The sequence below is a fragment of the Equus caballus genome, chromosome 4 (assembly GCF_041296265.1).
Source record: "Equus caballus isolate H_3958 breed thoroughbred chromosome 4, TB-T2T, whole genome shotgun sequence".
NCBI classification, from domain to species: domain Eukaryota; kingdom Metazoa; phylum Chordata; class Mammalia; order Perissodactyla; family Equidae; genus Equus; species Equus caballus.
In genome coordinates, this window is record NC_091687.1 from 107,515,045 (window position 1) to 107,531,026 (window position 15,982).

General features: G+C 46.9%; 1 protein-coding gene across 30 annotated transcripts in view; it reads right to left on the reverse strand.

Moving 5' to 3' along the window:
- PRKAG2 (protein kinase AMP-activated non-catalytic subunit gamma 2) overlaps positions 1 to 15,982 on the reverse strand; it is a 280,128-nt gene that overhangs the window by 39,696 nt on the left and 224,450 nt on the right. For 16 of the 30 annotated variants that reach the window (XM_070264151.1, XM_070264170.1, XM_023638733.2 and 13 more), the window contains one exon: positions 8,084 to 8,187. In XM_070264151.1, the coding sequence (XP_070120252.1) occupies positions 8,084 to 8,187 (104 nt within the window). Of the gene's footprint in view, positions 1 to 8,083; positions 8,191 to 12,085; positions 12,144 to 15,982 lie in introns of all 30 variants that reach the window. The other 14 variants (XM_023638732.2, XM_023638731.2, XM_070264160.1 and 11 more) reach the window with 2 other exon arrangements.

Below are 15,982 nucleotides of genomic sequence, written 5' to 3' on the forward strand. Positions count from 1 at the left end.
ATTAAAAATCACATTGACTGGAATAATTTGAGCAACAAAATAAAGTAGTAATGGATTATAAGCCACTGGAATAAATATATTGACAAATCTATACTGATACAGATGATTAAATAAATAACTAACTGGGGGGAAGAGACGAATGTCCCTTGCAGAGGAATCCTAGTTACTTATAGAGCCCTCGAGGCGGTGGAGCCTAACTGCCACCCCCTAAGTGTGGGCTGTGCAAGTGACCTCCTTCTAAAGAGGACAGTACAGAACAAGGGAAAAAGAGTAATTCTCCAGTGGAGAAACGGACAGACACGACCTCAGCCAGGTGATCGAGATTAAGGCCAACAGCGATGAGTATGTGACAGTACGCACCCATGACATGGTGTGATGAGAACAGCACTTTACCTCTGTGCTCTTCCTTCCAAAGCCTTCCAGAATCCGAGCCTGACTGTGAGAAGAACATGAGACAAATTCCAATAGGGGGCATCCTACAAAATCCCTGCCCAGTATTCCTCAAAATGGTCAAGGTCACCAAAAGCAAGGAGAGTGAGAAACGTGACAGCCAAGAGGAGCCTAAGGAGATGTGACGACTATATGTAACAGAGTAACCCAGCTGGGGTCCTCAAACAGAAAAAGGACATTAGGTAAAAAGCACGGAACTTCAGGTAATAATTCTGTATCAATGCTGGTTTGTTCACTGTGACAAATGTACACCCTACTGATGTAAGTTGGCAAAGATGGATGAAACCGGGTGTGGGCTATGTGGGAACTCTCTGTACTACCTTCACAACTTTTCTATAAATCTGAAACTACTCTAAGATAAAGAGTTTATTGAAAATAGTTATCATTTGTAGGGTGTTGCTAAAAGAATCATACTGCCATGGTGGGAAGACCTACATGATTCTTAATGCTTTCCCCCAAACCCACTCCTGGGAAGTGATGATTCCATTGTGAAACTTTATTTATTTCTGAGCCTCTCTCAACTCCTGAGGTGTCACCACTTAGAGTCTGAAGGCATTAAATCACACCTGCCTTTCTCTGAACTACTGGGCTCCTCTGGAGGGGACGGGGTGTGCCCCCCTCCTCTGCTGTGCCAGTTGCTAAGTCACTGTCTCTCAGCTCCAAATTCTCCCTTCTAACTCTGCTTTGTGATGCCGGGACCTGTGGACCACATTCCGGCTCTGCCACTGGCTCTACGGCAGCCTCTGGCAGAAAGCAGGCTGGCAGGGGCCTGCAAAGCTAGCCTGCGAAGAAGGAGTTGCTTCTACCTGTTTGCTACCTGGATTAGCTCTCAAGGGTGGCCATAACAAAGTACCACAAACAGGGAGCATAAACACCAGAAATTTATCAGAAGCCTGAAGTCTGAGCTGGAGGTGTTGGCAGGGTTGTTTCCTCTCCTGTGTGTTAAAATCCGTCCAGCCTCTCACCTGGCTGCTGGTGGTTTCTGGCAATCTGTGCAATTCCTCAGCTTGCAGAAGCATCAAATTGCTCTCTGCCTTCATCCTCACTTGGTTTTCTCCCTCTGTGCAGGATTCTGTGCCCCTATTTCCCCTTTCTAGGACACCAGTCATACTGGATTAGGACCCACACATCTTTTTTTTTCATTATTATTAACTGAACACCATACTTTATTCAGATTTGCTCAGTTTTCCCCTGATGTCCTTTTTCTGTTCCAGGAGCCCATGTTACATTTAGCCATGATGTCTCTTTAGGGTCCTCTAGGTTGTACAGTTTCTCAGACTTTCCTTGTTTTTTAATGACCCTGACAGCTGTGAGGAGGATGGGTGAGGCATACTGTAGGTTGTCCCTCTGTTGGGATTTGTCTCATGTTTTTTCATGACTAAACTGGGGCTGTGTGTTTTGGGGAGGAAGCCCACAGAGGTAAGCAGCTGTTCTCGTCACGCCATATCAAGGGTTGACGCTGACCTTGCTCACCTCGCTGAGGCAGGGTTTGTCAGGTTTGTCAGGTTTCTCTGCTGTGAGCTGCTCTTCTCTCCTCCCCCTTTCTATGTGGTACTCTATGGAAGGCAGTCACTGTGCAGCCCACACGCAGGCATGAGGAGTCAGGCTCCACCTCCTAAGGGCAGAGGATCTGCATGGATCATCTGGAATTCTTCTGCATGGGACATTAGTCTGTTCTCCCTCACTTTTTATTCAGTCATTCCTTTGTATCAGCATGGACTCATGGGTATTTTATACTTTGGGTTGTAATCCAGCACTACTTTATTTATTTTGTTGCCAAGCAACTCTTCGTCACTGTAGCTTCTCTTTACTACCTTTCAGACCAGACTTGGACAAGCGGCACAGGCGGGGTGTAAAAGGTCTCATTATACCAAGTTGCCAGCCTTGTTTTCCTTTCTAGAATGAAGGGAAGAAAGGAAGATTCTCCCAACTCATGGTTGGGGGGTGTGGGCTGAAGACCCCAGTTTGACCGCCAGCCTCGCCTGCCTCCACCTCAGCCTTCACCAAGAAGCTGGGAGTCGGGGGCCTCTGGTGGGCTTGGTACAGCCCTGGGGGAAGGCTTTAATCTCCCTTTTCCCAAAGAGAAGCTGCTCCCATGGATCCCAGGCTTGAGGCTGAAGTGAGCAAGTGCTTTAAGAACTCCACGTCTAGCTGGCTGCTGGTGCAGCAGGGCCCGTTCTGGAAGACTTTGTGCAGTAGCCCAGGAGCAAGAAGGGGCTACTGCACCAGCACCCTGGTGCCTTCACACGCCCACCTGCTCTTCCCACCTGAGCAGACCAGTACTTCTTTCTCTTCCACCCCCAGCTAACTCCCCAGCTCTGCCTATGCAGCTTAGACCTGGGCTGGAGTTCACCTACGCCGTGTGGTCTTCCTGTGCCTAACCCACCCCGTGCCCCTGGCCTGCAGTGCCCTTCCCCACTCAACCCCCCCTCGAACCCTAGTCTCTACTGCTCACAGTGCTGACTGATGTCCTGGTTTCTTGTGGTGGGCTTCATCACCCCATGGGCTGAGCTCCTTGTGAGCTCACGAGGACCCACACTTCTTAATTAATTATATGTGCAACGACTATTTCCAAAGAAGGTCACATTCTCTGGTACTGAGGGTTAGGAACTCAACACAGGAACTTTGGTGGGGGGAGGGGGAGGGGACACAGTTCAGTCCACAGCAGTCCCTGTGGGCTTCACCCTAGCACTGATGCTCCACTGGGCACCCATTTCCTTCCAGTCCGTCATTTTCCTGATACGTGCAGAATGAGCCTCACCCACGCCCTCGCTCTCACCCAGAGACAGCCCCAGCTCGAAGGCATCCTCTTCAGAAGGCACCAGAGGCCCCTGTGGCCTCCATGATACCTCCCAGCAGGGGTTTTCACACCAGAATCTCTAGAAGGACTTAACTTGGTAAGACATGGAGCAGCGAGCCTCAGCCCTACTTTCTGATTCAGTGGGTCCGAGATGGCCTGAGAATCTGCATTTCCCATAATGTAGATGATGTGGAATGCTGCTGGTCTGGGAGCCACACTTTGAGAATACCACCTTAGAGGTCGTATTTACCCTTTCCGTTATCTAGTTAACTGATATCCAACTAACATCACTTATGTTAATTTTCTGTTCCATGGCCAGTGTGGCTTCTGTGTCCTGACTGGCCCCTGACCGAATCAGAAAGTGGTACCAGACGGGGTTCTGGGAATAGAGCATTTGGGACTGGGTTCACGTCCTTGTCCTGAACACAGTGCTGAGCTCTTGGTCAGTGGGAAAGCAGATCCCGGTGGCCCTGGGCAGGCAGTAGCATCAAGAGGGAACGAGTCACTGTGACTGTGGTGTCACCACCACCCCTGCCCCCAGGGGTGCCGGGATCTAGGCGGCTGCTGCTCTGGCCATTATGGCAGCAAGAGGACCACAGGACTTGGTGCGGGCGTCGTCCTGCAAGCGCGCTGGGCTTGTACAGGGCAGAAACAACAAGCTCAGGTCACGGTCTCTGGTCACAGCTGGAGAACCTGAGAGGCTCTACGGCAGCCCTAAAAAGCCCTTTATCTTGTAGCTACAGGGCTGATATTTCCAAAATCAGACACAAAATGTAATTCTGACGGATGCAGAACTTCACCATCACTGAATTCACAGCCTCACAACGTCTCTGACATCAAAACTGGGACCTTAATTAGGAAGGAGTGTGACCGTAGGACCCAGCACAGGGACATCAGTTGGACTAGACAAAGCTGCGATTCCTGAGTCCTGGAGTTACTTGAGCCTCCCTCGGCAGTGCAAACAGCTGGCTCTGCAGTGTCAGAATCACCTTTCTTCCCCTGGAAGCCGAGTAACAAGCTTTCCTGGGCAGATGCTCTACACCAGCATCATTCTCCAGACAACCACAGCTGCTCTGCTGCCACTGGACCTGTGACTGCGGACTCCAGTATGCTCCAGAGGGGAACGGCTTATGCATGGGAAGAATGGTAAGGTTTTGCTGTTTCACACCTGCAGAAATCTGGGAATTAAGCGTGAGAACAGCTTCTAATAATGTTGGACCAAGAAGGTGGACTTTAACAGCAGATTTGGCAGAATTTATTGATATAGGGGGGCTTACCAGAAAAGTGGATTTAATGTTTAGTGTATGTAGCTGGAAGAGGCTATAAAGCTCTCTGGGTTGACTGCCTGAAATACAGGGCATTGCTGAGTCCGTGTTTAACGAGGTTGAGATGCCAGAACTTCTGTGGCATAACGAAGAGTGAATCCACAGGCTCAGGGCAGATTCATCACGTGGGGCCCCAGAGATACTCCCCGAAAGGGCCCAGAGGTCACGCCCCCACCCAGCCTTTGAGAACTGTACGAGGAGGGGGAACCCCTCCACCCTTGAAAAGCTCCATGCTGGCTGTGCACTGCAGGCCAGACACCAGGGCAAGAGATGGCGCCCAGGACGGCTCACTGAGTCCAGTGGACGTCGGGCCCTGTGGTGGCCAGGCAGGTGCTGGTGCTGACCTGCCTGAGTTAGGGTGAGCACGTGTGCGGTGATGAGCATGCTGTGACCCACGGGTGGTGTGGCGGTGGCTAGCTGATTACAGGGTCCCTAGGAATGACACAGATGCAATGCCTTCTGAAAGGCTTACATTTGACCTATATAATAAGAAAAACTCTAAATCTAGGGGCCAAAACCCTGACTCAAGTCATCAAATGGAGTTGAGTCCTCTCAGCCAGTGTCCAGACCCCTGCTGGCTCACAGACCCAGGCCCCCACTCAGAGGGAGGCCAGGTCCCTGAGGAAGCGGTCTCCAGCTCTACCCCTGCACATACTGTTACTCCCCCACTTACCAGAATGACCATGCACTGGGGAAGAGCAAATGCAGGCTCTTCAGGGTTACTAGACCTTTGCTCTGAAAGGATGCCAATACTAGAACTCAAAATGCCATGTGGTCACTAGTGAAATGGGGGACTTATGGTCTTCAGGTGACAGGTGGAGTCCTGGCCTAAGGTGAACCAGCAGGGGCTCAGGAGCTCTGCAGACCACGCTGTGGTTACTTCCTCAGTTCCTGAATGTGTAACTGAAAATGACATCCCGACGACTGGCAGGACCCCTACGCTGGCTCTCAGACCCATGGGGGAGGGGCACTGTGGTAAGAAGGACCAAGAAGGAAGCCTCTGGAACTTCCTCTTGCTGCCAGGCTAGCCAATCAGATGCAGGCGATCATCCTGGGGGAAGTGCAGAGATGAGGAGAGGCAGAGGAGGTTTACACCACGTCCCAGGTAAGCCGCCTGTCTGGCATGTGACTGCGTGTCCTGGAATTACTGTAAACACTATCACGCGGTGACTCTCAGTGCAGCGGTTGTTCCAGATGTGGATCTTGGGGGACCTGCTGCTGCTGCCCGGACACATCCCTTCTCTCCCCACCACTTTACAAGGACCGTGAGCAGCCGTGTGCTTGGACCGGCACAGCACCAATGTGCCTCAAGGCTACCTTGCCCTCTTGCTCTCTGACTTAACGCCTTAATTACCTGCAAATGGTTGACTTTGGTCCCCAGACCAGTTATGACTCTGATACTTTGTACCCTCAGAATAACTAGGTCTTAATACGTATTGTTCTGCAACTTGCTTTTTTAACTTAAAAAATAAATATATTCTTGACAAACATTTTTTTCATTCTTCTTAAATGCTCCATGGTATTCTACTGCACGCCTCTACAGAAGCGCTCTAAGTAGTCTCTTAGTGGGGACACTCGGGTTGTTTCCGGTACGCTGCCACCCCTGTACTGCCTTTCCTGCTCGCCTTCTTTGCTCTGGAGACGTATCAACGACTACTGCCGTCTGTGTCTAGAAGACACTCCCTTCACCCCTTTCACCCGTATCTTCAGCTTTGCTGTAACCAGCGCCAAAAGATCCCCCGCTCCCGCTTAGCTCCCTCAAAGCCGAGAGCCTCACGGGATTTGTGGCTTCCAGGAGAGGATGCATGCGCAGCTCCCATCAATTAGGGAAATGACATTTACAGGATTAGGGACCTCTGACAACCCATAAAGCGTCACATTTTCCATGTATTACTCACTTTGGCTGGACTCTAAATTCAGAAGACAGTCTATTTCACAGCAAGGGAAATGCTGAGGAAGTGAGAGCCGACACAGGTTGTACCTCCTGTCGCTTTGCTGTTGGTGGAAAACGAATGGCCAGGAGGTCTGGTGCTTGGAAAAGGAAGCCTCCGGCGGGGTGGGAGCACGGGCTGCTCTGGTAGTTCTTTATTGGGGGAATTGAGAACTTCTATTTGTTTTGCTACTGAAATCTGCAGTTACAGTGGCAGAATGTATTTCCTAGAAGTGACTGTCTGCCGCTTTCCCTTCTGTAAGACTACGGGATGCCTCCCTGTCCTCAGTGTCAGAGAACAAGAGAATCTTAAGTTTTTAGAAGGGATCTTGAAGGCTACCTGGTCCGAAGTGAACTTAGCAAAGTCACAGGATATCTGGTCAGTTCGCTAAAATCAGTTGTACTTCTATATGCTAACAAAAAACAAGTGGAAAATGAAATTAAGAACAAAACCATTTTTACATTTCTGAGAACCCTGTGCAGCAGGCACTGAATGCAGCAAAGTGGCCCCAAGAGCCCAGGCGCCTCTGAAGGAGAGCCGCAGGGGCAGTGCTGGGAGCCCCAGAGTGGGCTGGGGCGGGGCGGGGCGGGTCCCAGAGCACCGGCAGAGCTGGCCCAGCCTGGGCAAGTCTGAAAGGGACTGGGACGGACTCGAAAGGGCACCTGACCCCCCGAGTTCCACTGAGGAGCCAGCGGGGGTGCCCTCCACGGATCTCTGCCCGAGACCCCCCTATCCCCATCCAGGTCCCCCAGGCCCGGCGGGCTCTCCCAGGACTGCACTTGAATGAAGCCCGACTGCCCAGGAATCCCAGGCTCCACGGCTACCGCTGGGACCACACCTTAACACCATCCCACTTGGCAAAGATGTACATATAAATACAGACGCTAAATGCATACGTGTAGATACGTGTATACACACATTTTATTATCTAAGTTGGATGTAATTTGATCATTACATTGAGGTATTATTTAGGACTTTTCATTTATGATTATAAGTCACATTGGTATAAAATGAGCTGCAGTAAGCTCAATCTTAATACCAAAATGATCAGGTTCAAATTTTCTGCTAAAAAGAGACCAATTAAGTTCTCTCTCAAGAGCTTACCCACGCTAGTAATTTTTTCTTTTTAACCAGTATTATTTCAAATTTCTTTATATATATTCTACTAAATAACTAAGAAAAAAGATCAGGATCTCCCAAAGGAGCCGCTACAGTCTAACGGTTAACGACTTAGGCTCCATCACACATGGCATAGACCTGTGCTCAAGTTCCTGACCCCGTCGCTCACCAGTTCTGTGGATTCAGCTCTTAAATTCGACAACGTGTGGATTAGGCTTTGCGATTTAAGTTCTTTCACTCTAGAATTTGAGTTTCCTTATTTATAGAAAAAGGACAGTGACAGTACATTCCTTACAAGGCTGCCACAAAGACTGAAAATTCAGATGAAACCTCAGCACAGTGCCCGACAGGCACAAAGGACTCAACAATGTCTGCTGGTGTTGCTGGATTCACACTACCTTATAAAAGCAGCCATCCAAACAGTACACCAAAGACTCATGAAAACTGGGCACACTTACTTGTAACGTAGTATCAAAGACAACGAGCTTTGAACTGGTTGGAACGATGTCGTAACACTTGTGCGACCTCATGAATCGCATGTAAACGCCACTTTCTGAGTCTTCTGCTAAAAAGGAAAGAAAAAAGGCAAGTATCAGTAATAATAAAGAACTTCCTTAATTAGATGAAGAGTATGTATGAAAAACCTACTGCTAAGAGACTCAATGGAATACAAGAAATGTTTTCCCTGTGGGAACAAGAAGGTAAGGCTGTTTACTCGCGCTAATCCTATTCAACGCTGTACTGGAAGTCCTTGATGATGCAATGAGGCAAGAAAAAAAGGCAGGCACACAGATCGAAAAGGAAAAAGCAAAAATGTCTTTATTTGAAGACTATATAATTTTCTACCTAGAAAATAGAAAAGAATCTACAAAAATGTTTCCAGATCTAAGAAAAGAAAATGAGGTTATTAGCAAGGTCATAGAATGCAGAGTTAATAAAAAATGAAAAACATGCCACTGAATTTCTATATACTAGCAATGAACAAGTGGAAATTAAAGAAATTTTTAAAGGTACCATTCACATACATCTGAAACGAAGATATGGATCTACACAAGGAGACAGCACTGAAAAACGTCACTACACGGACACACAAACAAAACGCGTGTTTTATAATTTAAATCTCTGTAAAAGTTAATTGACAACTGAGAAAAGGAATGACAATGCATTGTGGAGCTTCTAGCATATTTATATGTAAACTGCACGACACCACCATCCAACTAATGACGCAGAAACCTAGGTGTCAACCTTGTCATATGGTCTCCTTCACCCTACCAATTTATCTCGATGCACTGTAGAGTTCATACCCCAATCCATCCACTTCTCTCCACCTCCATGGCCACCACCCCAGATCCGATAAACGCCCTAACTTCCTGACAGGTCTCTCTGCTTCCAATCTCCCTGTCTTCAGCCGAGGTCCACACTGCACCCAGAATGGTTTTGCCAGATGCAGATCTAATCATGACACCCCCGGTTTGAACACACTTCAATCGCTTCTAATTCCTTTAGAAAAAGGACAAAATCCTGGACGTAGCCTACAAGAGCCTATCCTGAAAGGTCTGGCCCCCTCCCACCTCCCCAATTATGTGCCCCCACCCCAGTATTTCCTCCAGCCACCAAATCTTAATCCTCCTGAATGCTACGCTCCCTTCCACGGGGCCTTCAACTATTGTTTCCTCTGCCTGGAGTACTTTTTCCATCTCTTCTTGGCCCACTTAACTCCTCCACTAGACCTCAGCTCAAGGACATGAGAAGTTGTGGAACCAAACTTTGAACCCAGATGCCTCTTGATTGCAAAGCTGTGCTTTTAGCTGGGACAAATGGCCCTTCTGTCCGTGCCTGCAGTGACTAACTCCTGTCTTCATGGCTCAGCTCAAGGCATACACCTCCAAGAGACTTCTCTGACAGCTCCACTCAGCCCACACTCATCTGTACACTTGGAGAAGATTTAGACTACCTGGCAAACGTCTGAGAAGAAATAATTACTTTATTGTATATACTCATTAGCAAAGTAAGCGTTAAACAGCATAATACCAAGTTCCTCGACTGTGGAGAGGAGCCCTTGTCAGTCTCTGTTTCCTCTGTGGCAAACACTCAGTATACGCTGATCAGTTTGCTGATTTCTTGATAAACCATGCGAGCCACTCCCAAATCTGTTTTCAATTCTGACCTCTCTTCAGGGTACTATAATTCATAATTCCATCATTCCTGTCAACTTCTGGACAGTTCCCTTCTCAAATATCTCCTGTCCTGCTTGTGGAATAAAGTCGGACCCCGTCGTCTGGCATTCGTGAGCCCCGCGGCCTGGCCTCTCTGTGACCCTAGGTTCTCACAGCCCGTTCTCATGTCCAGGCAGCTCCCTGCTGAGTCCCTGACTGCCTCTAATCTCACAGCCTTGCAGCAGTTCATTCTGCTTTAATTTAAACATCCTTCTCTATTTTTTCTTGTCCAATTTCAACCCAACCTCAGATGCCATCTTACCCACAAAAAAAGTGAACATTTGAGTGCTCGCTGTGGAGCAGACATTTTTGTATTGTAATACGAGGTATTACAATAAATTACCTCATTTAATTTATGTAACAGCCTTGAGGGGTATGCCTTAATTTCTTCACTTTACATATGAGCAAACGGAAGCTAGGAGAAGCCAAGTAATGGCCCAAAGTCAGATAGTTAGGAGGTGCCCAAGGCGGGATTTAAATCAGAGGCCAAGACCCCCACACTTCTCCTCAGGAAACTCTGCCGCTTCATTTGCTCATGAACACACGGGTCCCACAGACACCTGTGGAGTGCTACTGTCTGCCAGGCACTGTCCCCGGTGTGAGACACACAGGTGAACATGAGAGACCCAGTCTCTGCCCCCCAGGCTCACACATGGCGGAGAATGAGGGCACCTGGACGTGCGCAACTCGACAGGAGCAGTGGATCACATACGATCACAGATGTGGGCGACAGCCCGGAGAAAGGGAAGGAAGGAAGTTTAAAATGACTTCTTCCTCTGATTACAGACAGCATCCTGCCTCTCGTTCTCATCAGCCATCACTTCATATCTCGTTCATCGTGATTTGTGTAGCTCTAATATTCTTTCCCTTCTTGGATGATAATTTCTTTCAAGGATCAGGATCTTACCCATCTACTATATTAATAATTCAGTCAATAACTATTCATTGCATATGGTCTTAGTGTGGGTTCTCCCAAAGCTGACCCTGAGGCCTGCAGAAGTGAGACGGGGAAAGAAAAAGTCAAAAAAGATCGTCAATAGGGAGGTTACAGCTTTGTGTAATGAGAGCTGAGGCTGCCAAGGACATAAAACTCATTGTAAGGACCACTCCTGCCCTCTCTGGTTAGGGGTGACCCTGGGGCATGACTTCTGGTGTTTCTGCCCTGCACTCACAGCACAGAGATGCTGACATCAGAGAACCTGGATGCAGGCGAGGCAAAGACAGCATCAGCTACCAACAGCTTCCCTGTGCCAGAGGCTGGGAGTTTCTGCAGGGGCAATGAATGTGCCGCTGCCTCACAGATACTAGGACCAGTGGAGAGAGACGTCACTGTCATCACACCACCGTGAGCGCCGCCACAGGACAAGAACCAGCCTACGAATGAATGTTAGTGTCAGGCACTGAACGGATGGCTGAAATTTAAGTTAGTGTGATTCCATTTTTCTCGAAACATTTATCTATCGGAAAATACGAGTCTTACACAGAAAAGAACTGAACACAGAAAGATCTTATAATAGCTGCCTAGAAAGTTCGGATCCATTTCTGCATCACTGCTCCCACGTGGCCAAGGATGATGTCTGCCACGCTGGTAAATGTCTCGTTTCCTTGTATGTCTGTCTGATGTTTTCCTCACGATTAGACAGGGGTTATGGGTTTTGAGGAGGATCCATAACATAAAAACTTGACCAAACAAAGCAAAATGTTAAATATGTAAAACAAGTTATAATAAAATGTATTTTGATTTGTTATAAGGATAGATTATTATTGCTGTAATAAAACAACATTAATAGCGAAAGTTATTATTAAAAGTTACCATTTTAAGTTAGGAAAATAAAGCAAAATATTATACAATGCCACTGCTTTTCCACATTTAGTATAAACTTCCTGATTACCGATGGCACTATTCGCATTATTTACATCATGATGAAGACTCGAACGGCACTTGAAGGAGGAAATGTATTGAAATAGAAAATAAGAGTAATTTGGAGTTAAATGAAAAAAAAAACAAACATATTCAACAATATCAGGTTGTCTGGAATGCATTATTAAAATTCCTGCAAAGGCAAAAAGTTCAAACTCTCATTATTCAAAAGGTAATTGGAGTTAAGATATTATCACAATGTTCCATCCTTGCTTCTGTTATTTTCTATGTCACTGGCAGCAGCATAATTACAGAGTACTCCCTGGCACTTGGGGTAGTGGTCCACGAAAGGAATGTGTCTGCGGGATGATGTTAAACCTCACTAGCCTTCCCATCTTCCGCTGACCTGACATCACTGTCGGAGGGAGCTGCTGAAGAGCACTACCAGGAAAAAGTGTGTCAGAGGGTTTAATCTGCGAAGGCTAACAAAACAATCCGAAAAACACGACGTCTATGTTTAAATGCATACAATTAAGCCCAGTGACCAGAAAAGCGTGGAAGTACGCGTTTCTCTTTCTGAAAGTAGGCTGACCACATGCCACCCTCCACGAGTCCTCACCACTGCACAACACAGCCCCATCCCTCAGGGCCTGCAGCTATCTCACCCCAACCCACCCCCCCCCCCTCCCCCCAGGAATCCGACACTCAGGACAGCATTGATACTTCCTTTCCAAAGGAGGAGGTTTTGAACTTTGGGAACGTGCTCCCTGTTTCCGCCTTTGCTTTGTGCAAGCTAGTCTCTCTTTGAGAATAGCACCTTCCCGTCCCACTCGGGCCTACTGAAATCCTACCTCCTCTTTGGCAATGGGTTGACTAGTGGCCCCTAAAAGATATGTCTACCTAGAATGTCAGAAGGAGACCTTAGCTGGAACAAGGGTCTTTGCCGACCTAATTAAAGTGAGGATTCTGAGACGAGATCATCCTGGATTAAGGCGGGCGCTAAATCCAACGTCAGTGTCCTTATAAAAGAGAGACGCGGAGAAGACACAGGCACAGACAGAGGCGTGTGAAGACAGAGACTAGAGTGACCCGGCCACAAGCCAAGGAACACCAAGGACTGCAGACAGCACTAGAAGCTACGAGAGAGGGAGGAACAGATTCCCCTCAGAGCCTCCAGAAAGATCAGACCTGCTGACACCCTGATTTCAGACTTCCGGCCCCCAGACTGTGAGAGAATCAAGTCCTGTTGTTCTAAGCCACGGGGGTTGTGGTAATTTGTTACAGCGGCCTCAGGACACTAACACACCTTCCCAGTTCAGTTCAAAGGCCACTTCCTCCCGTAACACCTCGTTAGGGCCTTTGAGTCAGAAGTAATTGCTCCAGTTTTGGCATTCCCACCAGGGCTTTGTGAGTAATTCTCTTTCCGAGTCATTGTATGCCTTGTACTAAAGTTATAAGTCTGCCCTTCCTTTAGACTGTGGCTTTCTGAGGCAGTGGACAGGCACCCGATGGGAGGACGAGCTCACGCCCACTAAATCACAGTCACGTAAGACACGTAAGTACAATGCACAGGACCAAGTACAAATCTGAGGTAACTCCCTTCCATTGCTGTCCTCAGAGAGAAGAATGATAACAAAGCACACAAGTTTCAAAGAATACTGGTGAAGCTAGATTTAACAAGCAGTACAGAAACTTTATATACCTTTACAAGCTTGAAGGGCTGGAAAGGGATATTTTTAGTTAGAGAAATAAGTTACCCATGGAAGTGCCCCTTGTAGTTTTTTTTCTTAAAAGAGAAACAGCATTGATCTAAAGTTTTAAAAATATTTCCAAGATATTTTTATATTGAAGCTATTTTCTTTATTGGACAAAAAAATGTAATTGAAATTGGATAAAATTGCAGAAGACCTTAAAATGTTCACATTATTATACAGAGCAAAACAACCTGACAAATTCACACTTCACAGATAATCACTATAGTCATAAATTACTTTTTCTAAAACCTATTTACATAGAATTTAACTTAGAAAGAATCTGTAAAAAGTGTGCCAGAATATGGCGTGATTCTCTGGTATTTCTACTTAAATGTATGAACATGAAGAGGACAGCCTGTCACTGATAATTTGCTAGTCTAAGAAAGACTAAAGCAGGGAGACAAACAGAACACAGCAAGACAGGGTGGCAGGGCAGGTCCTGGCAGGTCGGCTGCGAGGGTCTCACAGGGGCCGAGGGACGCGGCTCACTCACTCATGCGAAGCGAAGGAAGCAGAGGCTGGTTTCAACGACCTTCCCTTCCCGGAGTCTCTAACAAGGCCGCTACACTGGCAGCACCACACAGAATCTCGCTTGCTCTGGGCCAAACACCCCAGTGAACCACTCTAACCAGAGACATGTCACATCAGAGAACATAATCAAAGCCTGTGTGTTGAGAGGAGAGTAACTGCTCACTCTGATCGCTCCCGTCCGTGTGCTGTCACAACTAAGTCAACTATCGACATCTTCCGTGGCAAACGCAAACCGCCAGCTAGTCACCGAGTTTAATCTAACAGAGCTGTGGGGCCCAGGGGGCTTACAGGACTGATGGACTGGGTGCAAGCCTCATAGGGACCAGTGGCTTCTCCTCAGGGGATGGTTTTTCAAGTACTGTCCGGCCACCACTTCCAGGGGCTCTGCTGGGCCAAAGCAGGCACCGAGAGCGGGAAGAAATGCCCGCCACGGAGCCGGACGCCCACCTTTTTTACTGACCAGGACTGAACACGGTATTTTAAGTCATCTCACAGGTCACAGTAATAGCTTCAGACCATGTCTTAAAGAGCTGAGTGTGTAAGCATTAAAGGCGGTTTAAAACAAAATTTATACATTGCCCCAAACTTCACTAGAAAACCCCCCCCAAAACAAAAAAAACCCTGATTCCTTATTCCCAATCCTCACAATTTTAACTTAATATACAGATATTTCATTGTAATTCCATAAAGAAAAAGATTATCAACACGTTATTTTAAAATTTATCTTTTATTATTTTACGTTTTTCATATAGTATTGTTTCTGTTTAGAAAACCATTTAAAACAGCTGAGCAAGAAATAAGCAAAAAAGGGGAACGTGAAGTTATAAGCATAAGGAAAAGATTAAACTCAAGTTTTTCTAAAGTGCTTAGAAACACAAAGTTAACAAAGTCAAAGTTTAAATAATTTTACAGGACTTGTAAGGGAGCAGAATAAATGAAGTGCATTAGAATTTTCTCCTTTCCAAGCTTTTTGCATTCTGTTTCATGTGTGCTGGGGGCGAAAGTCTCCGCTGAAGAGGAAACGGCACATGCTCTGCTAAGGGGGGAGGCAGGCAAAGAGTTATTAGTAAAGAAGGAAAAGTGTGCGTAAGGAAAGGCACATAGTTTCCCCAAGTAGACAGTTCAAAATTAGTTGCAATAACCCCCTAAGGAATGTCACAGAGCAGTGACCTTGAAATTATATGTGATTCCCACTAGAGTTTTCAAATGGCTGCAGGTTTAATTCCAGGAACCACACGACTGAAGCATCTACCACAGCCAATCTGTTTTTCAGGAAACAGAACCCAATAACTAAGCTGAAGCAACAGCGAGGACCAGGGTCAGCCGACAGGGACCAGGGCCCAAGCACCAGACAGGTCAGCAGAGCAAGAACCACCTTGATGATGAGAATGCCAGGAACCACACGGCTGCCGCCCCAGCCAGCTTATGTCAGATAGGCTGTCAGCAACTTCAAGAAATTTCCTTCTTCCTCTAGTTTATCAGGGATTTTGTTAATGGAGCATATTTTGAATTCTACAAATTGCTATTTCAATATCTCTTGTGACTGGAGGTTTTTCTCCTTTGCTCTGCTGACACTATGTCCTTAACAGACTTCTTAATCAACTGCAGTCTTCTTGCATTTCTAGGACAAAGCCTTGCTGGGTCACAACAGCGCATGGATCACTTTGCTGATGTTTATGTAGGAGTTCTGCCCATGTTTGAAACGCCAGGTGAACCATTTGTTTTCTTCTTTGTGTGCGATCCTCTGGCTTTGATGTCAGGACCAAGCTAGCTTCACAGAATGAGCTGGAAAGCTGCCATCCTTTCTGTGCCCTAAAATAATTCAAAGAACCCAGGCATTACTGTTCCTTGAAGGTTTTACAGGATTCACCCATCAACAGGCCTCTTCTGCAGGAGCAGAGGAAGGGTGAACTTTTAACTACTTTTTTAAAAAAACAGCTTTTTTGAGATATAATTCACATCCGTATAGTTCATCCATTTAAAGTGTACAATTCA